At 42.5% G+C, this 13,158-nt stretch overlaps 1 protein-coding gene across 1 annotated transcript in view; it reads right to left on the bottom strand.

Moving 5' to 3' along the window:
* Window positions 1–2,610: 2,610 nt before the first annotated feature.
* Window positions 2,611–13,158, bottom strand: part of Ercc6l (ERCC excision repair 6 like, spindle assembly checkpoint helicase) — a 13,770-nt gene continuing 3,222 nt past the window's right edge. Inside the window, exon 2 of the mRNA XM_021153694.1 lies at window positions 2,611–6,483. Coding sequence (XP_021009353.1) covers window positions 2,832–6,483 — 3,652 coding nt within the window. The 3' untranslated portion in view covers window positions 2,611–2,831. The remainder of the gene's footprint in view (window positions 6,484–13,158) is intronic.

Here is a 13,158-nt window from a genome sequence, read left to right on the forward strand (position 1 = left end):
GCCGGGCAGTGGTGGCGCACGCCTTTAATCCCAGCACTTGGGAGGCAGAGGCAGGCAGATTTCTGAGTTCGAGGCCAGCCTGGTCTACAGAGTAAGTTCCAGGACAGCCAGGGCTACACAGAGAAACTCTGTCTCCAATTTAAAAAAGAAGCAGCTGCAGGAAACCTGGGAGCAGTGGGGAATGCAAAGGCAGGGGTTCTGTGTGCAAAGTGAGGTTAGGTAGGAGCAGGGCTGAGGCCATGGTGGGTGATATGGGAACCAGAGTCCAAAGTGCAAATGCCTTTGTTTTCCTCTTAAATCTTCAGTGCGGTATGAAGAGGCCAGAAGCTAGATATTTGGAGAAGTCTTTTCTCAGGCATGGAGATCACTAATCAGGGGATCTAGGCAAGCCCCTCGGTGAAGTCACTGATAAGTTCCAGCTGGTAGCAAGCTGAACTATCCCCCAAAGATCAAGCCCGAGTGTTTTCCTCTGAACATGTGACCTGTGAAGGTTTCTGTGTGGAGCATCTAAAACAGGGACAGTCTCCTGTCCTCACCTAACAACCTTGGTGGGAATCGGTACTTACCAAACCTTTAAGCGAGTCTTCATTTTCAGATGTTTGTTGAACAGTTGTCATCTAAATTGAATTCTTCTAGGCCATGGGGATACACTACTGCACAAGACAAGGTGAGTTCTTGAATTCACAGAACTTAAGGGTAGGGTAATAGTTAATCCACACCATGGTGGGAGGGTACCGGGGTGGGAGGCATTCTCTTTTAAGAGCATTGTTAGAAACTTTGAATTACAGGGAGCTATGAAAATCTGGTCTTTGTTCTTGGCTCCTGGCACATAGTTCCTAAAGCCCTGAAAATCTACTGAATGATGTGTTTGCTGATGAAATGATTGGTGGCTAGACACCATCCTCCTCTGTTCCAGCTCTGGAATGGAAGCAGGTAGCCATAGGACCAAGGTTTCATTAGAGGGGTGGGAGTGCCCAACCTCCAGGGCTATAAACTTGGGTTAATTGGTAATGGCCAACTACTTAAGCATTCATTAATTGTCCAAAAATATCCCTAGCACTACATTAAACAATTGAGTTTGAGAAGGTTTAGGTTAGTGGTCTCCAACCTCACAAGGGTTGCCTAAGACTGTTGGAAAATACAGATATTTACAATTCATAACAGTAGCAAAATTTAGTTATGAAGTAACAGTGAAATAATTTTATGGTTGGGGGTCATTACAACATGAGCAATTGTACGGGTCTCAGCATTAGGAAGGTTGAGAACCACTGGTAGCTTAATACGCCTGGTTGAAGGGGTTGGGGTGTTGCTGGAGGGTGTGGGGGCTCCCTGCAACCTCCTTCAGACCTACACCTAATCGTCCTTTTTATTCCCTGTTCCTAGGTTTACTTTAATAAACTAAGTATAGCAAACTGTTTTTAGGAGTTCCGTGACCTGGAAGGGCGTAAAACCCCAATTTGTAGTAATGTGTTATTAAGTAATGTCTTACTATCCTTTGAGCAGAACAACCACCATATTGTAAGAGCAGCTGCATCTGCTTGCTTAGATCATCATAGCTGGGCATGGTGACATTCTCTCACAGGAAGGGCAAGGAGGGTCACTGAAGCCTTACCCAAATACTCACAGCTGCTCTAGTTCTATATAGCCTCTAGATTTCATGGAGAGGCTGCAGTGTATAGGCTGGAAAGGACTGGGGGAAGGGGGCTCCATCTATGCAGCCAAGGGGAAGTCATCACCACGCTGAGTGGACTTTCTCAGTGTGACTTCTTTGCTCATGCATGCTTCAGCCAATAACTCCTCACTCGTGCACTGTAAGTAAACCCACAAACTCGTTGGTTCCCCAGGCTGAATCATACTTTGGTTTGTCATTAGGACCTCTAGAGAAGGGATAGATATTGCTTAGTCCTTCCACACTGGGATAATATTCTTTTAACACTACCCTGTAAAGGCAGACTTTGTGGAACTGAGGCTAAAACTTGTAGTCTCCCAGTAACTCTGGGTAGTGTCCAAACTGAATTGCAGGGCACTGGTTGGTGTCCAGAGAAGTGTTCTGGTATGGACTTCCACCACCACACTGGGTGTCATAAACACTAATTCTTTGGTGACAGCATATGCTGCACTTGGTGTTTCTGAAGGTGAATCGGATTCTTATCTAGTCGACAATCAAAAGAGAGGATGTGATAGCATCCAAACACCAGTATAAGTGGGACATAGTGTTATACACCCTTAATCCCAGCTCCAGGGAGGCAGAGGCAGGTGGATCTATCTCCCTGAGTTCCAGGCCAGCCAGAACTATGTAGAGACTTTGTCTCAAAAAACTGAAGAACACCCACACACACACACACACACACACACCCCACATAACTGGGTTGAAGAAAAGCAGACAGTCCAGAGTAAGTGAAGAAGAATAGCTAACCAGTTGGTAGAGCAACTCCAGGGCAGGCTACAAGTGCCCAAGAATGCTAGTACAGGTACTGTACGCAACTAAGCTGAAAGCACAAACAGCACATTATTAAGGCTATCTTAGATTTGGAAGGCTAAATGACGAGCTTATTGGAACTAAAGAGTTTCTGTCTACCACCTTGTGAAAGAAAATGAATGGAAAAACTCGAGAAAAGGCACTTTAATTTTCAGAACTGAGCTAACAGACAAAATGGCCCTTTTCAAAGTAAAAGTAGCCAGAACAGCTTCACAAAACTTTAGGTAACACTTCTGAAAGTTTACAAAGTATGCCTAAAAGGGAAAAAAATGAAATATTCAAGGGAAGAACTACTGAACAAAACATTTATATTCAATTGCATTTTAGACATAAGAAATAGGCTATAAAGTTCTCAAATGTTCAGTTGCTTATACAAACTTAAAGTCATGAGCATGACCTCAGGATCTGCACTTTTTATATCAAGTGCTTTAACTAAGCAGTTGAGAGCCTCCTGTATCTTCCCGCACTCTTTCAGTTCTTTCCCACGAGCTACAAGACTCTCATAGTCATTACCAGCCTCCACTGCCGGATCCTGGGGAGGATCAGGCATAGGGTCACTTGACGAAGGTTCAGGGGCACAGGGAGAGCTTTGTGGGGCTGGAGAAGTAGGCTCAGACATGGTCAAGTTGCTGGACTTGTTTCCTGAAGCCAGTGTTGCCCCAGAAGGCTGCTCTTCTGTGCAGGCTAAGGCTTCTTCTTCATTGCTCTCTTCGGAAAGCCCTGGCTCACTCTCCTCCTCGCTGCTGTTATCAAGCCTTTCCTCTATATCTTCCACATCATCTAAAACCACATTGATCAGAGACCTCCTAGAAGCCAGGGACCTCCTAGAATATAAGGACGTATTCACTTCACCTGGTATTTTAGGTGAAAAGAACCTTCGAGATGGATTGCTGTCGCTTTGGGGAGTTGAAGCATCAAATTGTTTCACAGATGAGAATGGAAAGGGAGAGATGTTAATTGAATTTGTGGAACTTCCTTTAAAAGCATCTTCTTCATCTTCATCTTCATCATCTGAGAGGATCCTTCTAGCTTTGCTTTTGGTTTTCACACTAATCACTCCTGATTCTTCATCACTCTTAGAAGAATCCAAACTGAGAGTAAGTGCTGACTTTGCCCTGGAGTTAGCTGCAGGGCTTTGCAAGCTTTGTTCTTTCTCAACATGTTCCAAAAACTTGCTGGAGAGGTTTTGTCTAGTGTCTGCAGAGTCTTCCAGGAAAAGATTGAAATCACATACATATTGTGGTGGTGATTTTAAAGGGTCGTCCTCTTTCAACTCCAACTGGGCCTCGATTGCTTGAGCACCCTCCAGTACGCTAGGAGGTGCAGACAAGTCATCAGATATTTCAATCATGGGTACATCTGATTCTAGGTTTTGATTTTCATTTGCTGTGGGACTGCGGTGATATAAAACCACACTATCCTGTAGATCTAAATTTGGCCCAAGACTGGCCTTGCTGGATTCTCTAGGTAAATAATGAAAACTTCCCAGGTTCTCTGATGGGGCCTCTTGCCCAGGTGATGCTTGTAATCCCTTCTTCTGCATAGCATCATTTTCAGCTGCAAAACCTTTTGCAGGGCTCAATAAAGAGTCAGTAGAAACTTCTCTTATACTTTCAGCCTCCTGGGGTAAAGAAGCTATAGTGCCAGCATCAAATGTACTGTTGAGGTGGTGACTACCTTGCAGCGAAGTGACATCATCATGTACCTCAGAGTGCTCTTGGGGTTCACTTTCTGCAGACTGATCGCAAATGGTTATACTGGCCATTTGAGAACTGACAGCCTCTACCTGGGTAGGTTTAGACAGAAGGCGTGAAGGCTGAGGCTGAGGTTTCTTGAATTCAGTACCTTTCTTCTTCTGTTGAGAAGGAAATTCCTGTGCTTTGAGCCAGGTCTCCTCAATTCCACTCCTTTGTCTTTGCACTGTATCTTGAGACTCAGATTCAACGAGGAATTGAGCTTTTTGAACTCTCTGGTGAATGTACTGAGAGTCTTCTAACATGTCAAGCTCTTCTTTAACAGACAGATCACAGGTGAACATCAAATCATGGTCTGAGATTCCTGCTATGCCCAACAAGTGGAGGTAGGCGATATGCTCATCTAGTTTCTCATCAGATCTCCGCTGAGCAGCATGTAGACACTGAAGCTGCATCTGGGTCGCAGAGTTCTGCAGGTCCCCAACTGTGAAGAGCTCTTTTAACTCTTGTTTGGTGAAATAGCGGAATGGGTTCTTCTTCTCACCAGTAGTTTGTCTGATCAAGGAGTCCTTGAAAACCTGTCTTCTATATATCTTTTCTTCTACAGTTCCACAAGTGATTAGTCGATAAACCACAACATTCTCTTTTTGGCCAATTCGGTAAACTCTATCCACAGCCTGAGCATCAGTTGCAGGGTTCCAGCTAGGGTCAAAAATGACAACTCTAGTCGCTGCAGTTAATGTTAGGCCAACACCACCTACTTGAGTGGTAAGTAGAAAAACTGAGTATTCTTTATTTTGCTGGAATAACTGAATTCTTTTTTCTCGTTCCCAAAGATGAGTAACTGTGCCATCAATTCGCAATGTCTTAAAGTGCTTGTTCTTTAAGAGACGCTCAATGATGTTGAGAATTTTTATCGACTGAGAAAACACCAGAGTTTGATGTCCTTCATCTTGAAGTCTTTCTAGCAGGGACATTAAGAATATCATTTTTCCAGACTCTTGCATCAGTGTTTTGTCAGTTAAGTGATCAATGCTGTTCATATTTGAGACATCTTCTTGCTCATTTTCATCCTGAGCAGAGAATGTGGCAGTTCCTAGATTCAGCAAACGGCAAGCTCGTGCAGATAGCAGCCTAGGGTGGTCACAGAGCTTCTTTAAGACACCCAGCTCAGCCAGAGGTGAGCGTGTCTCCATTAACAACTCCTTGATGTGCTCTAAAGACACAAACTTCCTATAAATTTCCTCTTGTAAAGGCAGAAGGCGTATCCAAACAATTAAATCATTTTTCCTGGCAAGGGGAAATGTCTCACAAATGGCTTCACCAGCTGGATTCTTTTCACCAAGTCTGGCCTCTGGATTGTCTGCCTTTTTCATCTGCACTTCTTCTTTGGTCCTCCTTAGAAAATAGGGTTTTATGATTTCCATTAAATTTTCAGATATCTTAAGTCCCAAGGCTTTTTCCCCAGGGGTGGCATCCTTCTCTCTTGCTCTAATAATCGGATGTTCATACTCCATTTTAAAAGTTTTTAATGTTCCTAACAAGGAGCCTTGGCAAGCAAAATCAAACAGGGACCAGAGTTCTTGCAGGTTATTCTGGACTGGTGTTCCTGTGAGGAGGAGGCGATTACTCGCAGGAATAGCACGTGCACACACTGCTGACTTGGTAGAGGCGCTTTTGATCTTATGGGCTTCATCAAGGATGACGTAGTCCCATACAAATGCTTGTCCATTAAAGCTTGCAAGTTGCTGCCAATTATTGAGTAACATTTGGTAGGTAGTGATCACAACACCGTTCCTTTGTTGAATCCGTGTCAGGCTTCTAGTGCGTTCACTCTTGCTGGAGCCATGAAAGGTTTTCACTCTCATTCCTGGAGTCCACTTGGCAAATTCGTTGACCCATGTATTAATGAGATTGGTTGGCATGATCAATAGCACATGATTCACAAGTGAAGCATCAAACATACCTGACAGGAAAGCAATGACCTGAACAGTCTTCCCTAATCCCATATCATCTGCTAAAATGGCCCCTTTTCTTCCATCCTTATACAGGCTATAGAGAAAAGCGATGCCTTCTTTCTGGTGCTCAAAGAGTTTCTCATACAGCTCTCGATAAAGCAGCAAGCCAGAGCTGCACACATCTATAAATTCATCATCATCATCTTCTGCCAACTGCTCCAAAGCTTCCTGGAGTTTCTGGATTCTGCTCATCACCTTTTTGGTGGGAAAAATGTCCTTTGCCAAATTGAAAAGTTTCAATGATTCTTCCAGATCTCCATTCTTAGCTGCTTCTTTGGCTTCTTGCACATATCTATTTTAAAAAAGAAAAAAAGTAAAAAAAAAAAAATAATGTGACATGGGACTCGGAAATTAGCTCAAGCGGTAGAATACTTGCTTGGCATGAAGGAGCCTCTGAAGCCAATTCTCAAGAGAGGAAACAGACTGAATATTTAACCTATGAAAGCTTTAGAGTTCATTTTGGAATCCAGACTGTAGTTGGGCTTTTTTTCTTAAGGCACTCTCAAGTATCCCTTGAAATTCTTCCTAAGCTCACTATACAGCCAAGGTTGACCTTGAACTATCTTCTGGCCTCTATCTATCCTACCTGATGAGTGCTGGGAATTTTAGGCATCTGCTATGCCCAGTTTTATATGTAGTGCTGAGATTGAACTCAGGGCTTTGTGCATGGCTAGGCAACTACTTTACCAGCTGAGGCTCATCCAGCCCTGTAACTAAATTGGGTTTCTAATGCCCTCAAGCAAATCCCAAAGCTGTCATGTGACACCTGCACACAGATTGCACACAGTAACAATAAGTAAACAAATACTGTTGGGAACGTACATTAGTAAGTCTCTATGGAAGACATTCTCAAGAATGAGAACAAAACCACTTTATAATCCAATTATATCACTTCTGAGCATTTACCCACCAAAATCACTTAGCTTAGTATAGAGACCCCTTCATACCCATGTTCATCACAGCGCTATACATAATTCCCATGTTATGGAATCAGTCAGGCTCCCCATATACATATATGTAATACAACTATACAATTGAAGGGCTGGAGAGATGGCTCAGAGGTTAAGAGCACTGACTACTCTTCCAGAGGACCCTGATTCAATTCCCAGCACCCACATGACAGCTTACAAATGTCTGTAACTCCAGTTCCAAAGGGTCTAATGCCCTCACATAGACATACATGCAAACAAAGCACCAATGCATATAAAAAATAAAAAGGAATATTTTATAAAAATAATAAAAAGGTTTTGTACAACAGTGTATATTTCAGATGCTGATTTCCGTGCCCAGAGATCTGGTCGCAGTCCAGATGTTGGCACTGTCATGATTATTATAACATCTCCTGTCTCAATGATGTATAAAGATTGTTTTCTGCCGGGCGGTAGTGGCGTATGCCTTTAATCCCAGCACTTGGGAGGCAGAGGCAGGCAGATTTCTGAGTTTGAGGCTAGCCTGGTCTACAAAGTGAGTTCCAGGACAGCCAGGGCTATACAAAGAAACCCTGTCTCAAACAAACAAACAAACAAACAAAAGATTGTTTTCTATCACCTCTGATTGGTTAATAAAGAGCTGATTCACCCAAAAACTGGGTGGGGGAGGAGAGAGACAGGACTTCTGATCCTAGTTAGGACCAGACACAGACAAGTAACTCAGGCAAGTAACAGGACAGGTGGCTGGGAAATAGGCCAGGCCAGCATAGTCAGGTTAGAATAGATGAGTACCCTACTCAGCTATAGTGAAAAAAGCTTATAATATACCTGGTCTGTGTCATTATTTCAGAGCTAGGGCAGGCATAGAAAAGTTCCTTACCTTTATAGGAATTGCAAAATAATAAAAATAAAACACACAATTGAGCATTATCTGACCATAAAAAAATGAAATATTTTTCTCTATAGTTCTGAAGGGTTGAATATAGGGATATCACCAGCACCCCCCCCCAATCCACTTATTTGCAGCAAGATCTCCCCACTGCCAAACCCCCGAGAGGAGAAGAAGCCACAAACCAACCTGAACCAACCTGAAGCCTAAAGAAGAGGTATCTATTGGGGACTGGGATAGGAGAAAGAGAAGAGGAAAGGAAAGGAACAGAGGAAGGCATAAAAGTGGGTGAGGCCGGGTATAGTGTCATGCACGCTGTTAATCTCAGCATAGGAGAGGCAGAGGCAGGTGGGTCCCTAAATTCCAGGCCAGCCTGCTCTATAAAGGTACGATGAACATGATCAATACATAGTATAAACATACATACAATATCTGAGAATCCCATTCATTTGTTTATTTACTCTGCACTAAAATTTATAATTTTTAAAAAGAGAAGAACATAAAAAGATACTCCATGTTAGTTATCAGGGAAATGGAAACCAAAACCTCAGAGATATCACTTTATAACCCATCAGGACTAGAGGAATGATGGCCAAACAGTTAAGAATTTCTTTGTGGGGCTGGAGAGATGGCTCAGAGGTTAAGAGGACACGAATTCAATTCCTGGCACCCACATGGCAGCTCACAACCCTTTATAACTTCAGTTCCAGGGCTTCTGACACCCTCACACAGACATACATGCAGACAAAACACTAATGTACAGAAAATAAAAATAAACTATAGGTTTTTTAAAAATAATGTCTTTGAAAGGTAATGAAAATATCCAAAAATTGGCTATAGTGAAAGGTACACAATTATTTGAACACACCATATTCTCAAGTATGTGAATATAATGAATGTCACTGAACTGTACAGTATCAATAGGCAAATGCCCGGCATTGGCATTCAATAAAGATGTTAACTCAAAAATGTCTCTGGGGGCTAGTGAGATGGCTCAGTGGGTAAGAGCACCCGACTGCTCTTCCGAAGGTCCAGAGTTCGAATCCCAGCAACCACATGGTGGCTCACAACCATCCGTAACGAGATCTGACTCCCTCTTCTGGAGTGTCTGAAGACAGCTACAGTGTACTTACATATAATAAATAAATAAATCTTTAAAAAATGTCTCTGGTGGACCCATAGTCTACAAAGCTTAAGCTGCTTAATCTGGTATTACAAGCCCTCTCTGACATAGCCAACAACCTATGACCCCTCTAATCTTACGGGTCACATCCTACCTTACACATTTTTGTTTTGAAGACAGGGTATGTCTGGCTATTCAGAAACTCACTGTGTAGGCTAGATCAGATTGGCCTGGCCTCAGAGATCTGCCTGATTCTGCCACCTGAGTGCTGGGATCAAAGGCATCCACTATCACGCTTGACCCTTCTACCTTACAAATTTTATTCTAAGTCCTTGCATCCAGTATGCTTCTCTGTTACCTCTAAGTACAGGTTCACACCACCGTCCTCTTGCTAGAACACTCTCCTCTTTTACTAAGCTAACTTCACCTCACTCAGCCTTTAAAGATTTTCCAAGCTAGGTGTGATGTCTCACACCTGTAATTCCAGTGGCGGCAGAAAGATCATGAGCTCAAGGTCAGCCTGCTCTCATGATCATTATCTCAAAAGGCTTAAAAATTGATTCTCAGGCTGGTGATATAACTCAATAGTAGAACACTTGCTTACCATTCACAAAGCCCTAGATTCAATCCCTAGTACCACAAAAAAATTAAGGGCAATGGTTCTCAATTTTCTATGTCTAGAGTTTCTTGGAATGGGGGCTTGTTAAGACACAGATTTCTAGCATCAACATCAGATTTTCTGACTCTGTATTGAGATGCGAAAATTCATAGATCCATGAAAGTAGCCAGGTGACTGACATTAATGCTTTCACCCGGAGGCCACAGGAATATACAGGATATTTGTATGATGGAGATACTCAGATATTACCAAGACGAAAATTGCTAAGCATGGTAGTAAATACCTTTAACTCCAGCATTTAGGAGGCAGAAGCGGGCCACCTTGGCCTACATAGCAAGTTCTAGGACAGCCATGACTACATAGACTTGTCTCAAAAAAAAAAAAAAAAAAAGAACAGGAGGAGAAGGAGGAGAAAAGAAATCATGTTATTAACTCAAAAATAGATGGCACTACATATCATTTTAAGTATGGGTAACAGGAAGATAAATACCATCAAAGTTCTGTATATACATATATACAAACATGTTAAAGTATTATGAAAGCCACTCTTTTATATAATTAATACATACCAGTAAAGCATTTTTAAAAGATAACAGTTCAGGCTTCACTTAAGGTTCATTTCTTACTCATGCCCCAGGTGGAACTGTTATTCTGCCTCAATATTCCCAATGAGTGTACTTAAGTGTGTCTTAGTTATGGTTACGATAAACACCACAACCAAAAGCAACTCTGGGAAGAATGGGTTTATTTTGTTACACTTCCACATCATTGTTCATCAGCAAAGGAATCATTAAGAAAATGCCCTTATAGGCTTGCCTAAAGCCTGATCTTATAAAAGCATTTTCTTAATTGAGGTTCCCTTCTCTCAGATGACTTTAGCTTGTGTCAAGTTGACATACAACTATGCAGCACACAGTACATTTAACTCATATTAAAATCATTACAGGGGCCTCAGTGGATAAGAGACCACTCTTGCAGAGAACATGGGCTCAGTTCTGTAACTCCAGTTTACACAGTGAGTTCCAGAATAGCAAGGGCTACATAGAAAGGTTCTGTCTCCAAAACAAAGCAAAACTGTATAAGGTAGGAATCTGATCTCCTAAGGCTCCTGCACTGTACATGGTACATATACATATACATAGGCACACGCATATAAAATAAAATGTTGCAAAAAATAAAAGAAAGGACAGTTTAGCCAGTACAATGCTTGCTGCATGTGATGGTTTGAATATGGTTGGCCCAGGGAGTGGCACTATTAAGAGGTGTGGCCTTGTTGTAGGAAGTGTGTTACTGTGGGTGTGGGCTTTAAGACCCTCATCCTAGTTAGTACTCTGCTAGCAGCCTTCAGATGAAGATGTAGAACTCTCAGCTCCTCCTGTACCAAGTGTGCCTGGATGCTGCCATGTTTGTGCCTTGATGATAATGGACTGAAACTCTGAGCCTGTAAGCCAACCCCAATTAAATATGGTCCTTATAAGAGTTGCCTTGGTCATGGTATCTGTTCACAGCAGTAAAACCCTAAGACACTGCACAAACATAAAGAGCAGAGTTTGCTACTCGGTACCCATGTGGGAGTGACAAAGGTGGCATGCACTTGTAATCCAAACCTGGGGGATGGAGACAGGAGGACCCCTGAGTCTTGCTGGGCTGTCAGCCTAGCCTAATGACAGATGTGGGATCCTATTACAATAAGCAAGGTAGACAGAACTTGAAGAATGGCAGCTAAGGCTATCCCTGACCTACACATGATTATATACATATATGCTCATGCACACGTATACATGCACCCACACACCTATATACCTAATACTCCTCACACCCCTACACCTAACATGAACACACACACACACGCACACACACACACACACAAATCATCACAGACTACTGGAAGTATTTATATCAAGGAGCTAGGACTTTTAGCCTGTGTTGGTTGGCAATTTGACACAAACCTATACATACCTGAGAAGGGATTTTTTTTTCTTTTCTTTTTTTTCTTAACATTTATTATTATATCTAAGTACACTGTAACTGTCTTTAGATGTACCAGAAGAGGGCATCAGATCTCATTACGGATGGTTGTGAGCCACCATGTGGTTGCTGGGATTTGAACTCAGAACCTTCAGAAGAGCAGTCGGTGCTCTTAACCACTGAGCCATCTCTCCAGCCCTATTTTTTTCTTTTGAGATAAGGTCGTATGTAACTCTAGCTAGCCCTAAACTCGATATGTAGCCCAGGCTGGTCTGGAACTCACAGAGATCTGCCTACCTCTGCCTCCCAATTGCTGGATTAAAGGCACACACCACCAGTCTGGGTAGAAAGAGGTTGTTTGTTTGTTTTTCTTTTTCCAAGACAGGGTTTCTCTGTGTAACCTTAGCTGTCCTGGAACTCACTCTGTAAACCAGGTTGGCACTCACAGAGATCTGACTGCCTCTGTTCTCACCCCCCAGTTCTGGCATTAAAGGCATGCATCACCACTGCCCAGCCTAGAAAGAGGGAAATTTAAGTAATGTTTCCATAGCCGGGTGGTAGTGGTGCATGACTTTAATCCTAGCACTCAGGAGGCAAAGGCAACAAAACACTGCTGAAATTGCTTGAAAGTATATGTGCATATATGTGAATTTCCTCCACCCACCTTGTATCAGAAATGATCTATGGGGGCTGGAGAGATAACTCAGCAGTTAAAAGCACTGACTATTCTTCTAGAAGACCCAAGTTCAAATCCCAGCACCCAGTAGCTTACAACTGTCTGTAATTCTAAGATTGGAAACCCTCACCCAGACATACATGCTGGCAAAACACCAATGCACAGAAAATTAAAAATAAATACATTTCTGTAAGATCTTATGTCAAAGAAATAGAATGGAGAGTGACAGAGCAGGGATAGCCAGTGTCCTTCTTTGGCCTTTATGCATTTGCACAAAGATCCGCTCATATACATACACATACATGTACATACATTACACTCACAACTACCCCTACCCCCTCCAAATAAAACCGCAGGCCAGCAAGATGGCTTAGAGGGTGAAGGCAGTTGCCACCAAGTCTGACAGCTTGGATTCAATTTCCGGAACCCAGATTATGTGTAGATGGAGAGAATCAACTCATTAAGTTGTCCTCTGACTTCCACATTCATGTGTGCAGATGCGCGCATGCACACAAATAAATGAAAAAGAAAAAGAAAACCCTAATGCATTAAAAGAGGAAGAAAACTTGCATCGAAGGATTAGTCCCACTGCAATGTTCAAAGGTGTGGCTTTTGAGCCTCAAACTGGATCCAGAGAGCTCTGACCTAACCAAAAGACTGACCAATAATCTTTTTTTTTTTTTAAGATTTATTTATTATATGTAAGTACACTGTAGCTGTCTTCAGACACTCCAGAAGAGGGCGCCAGATCTCGTTACAGATG

The sequence above is a fragment of the Mus caroli genome, chromosome X, assembly GCF_900094665.2.
Source record: "Mus caroli chromosome X, CAROLI_EIJ_v1.1, whole genome shotgun sequence".
In the NCBI taxonomy this organism is placed as follows: domain Eukaryota; kingdom Metazoa; phylum Chordata; class Mammalia; order Rodentia; family Muridae; genus Mus; species Mus caroli.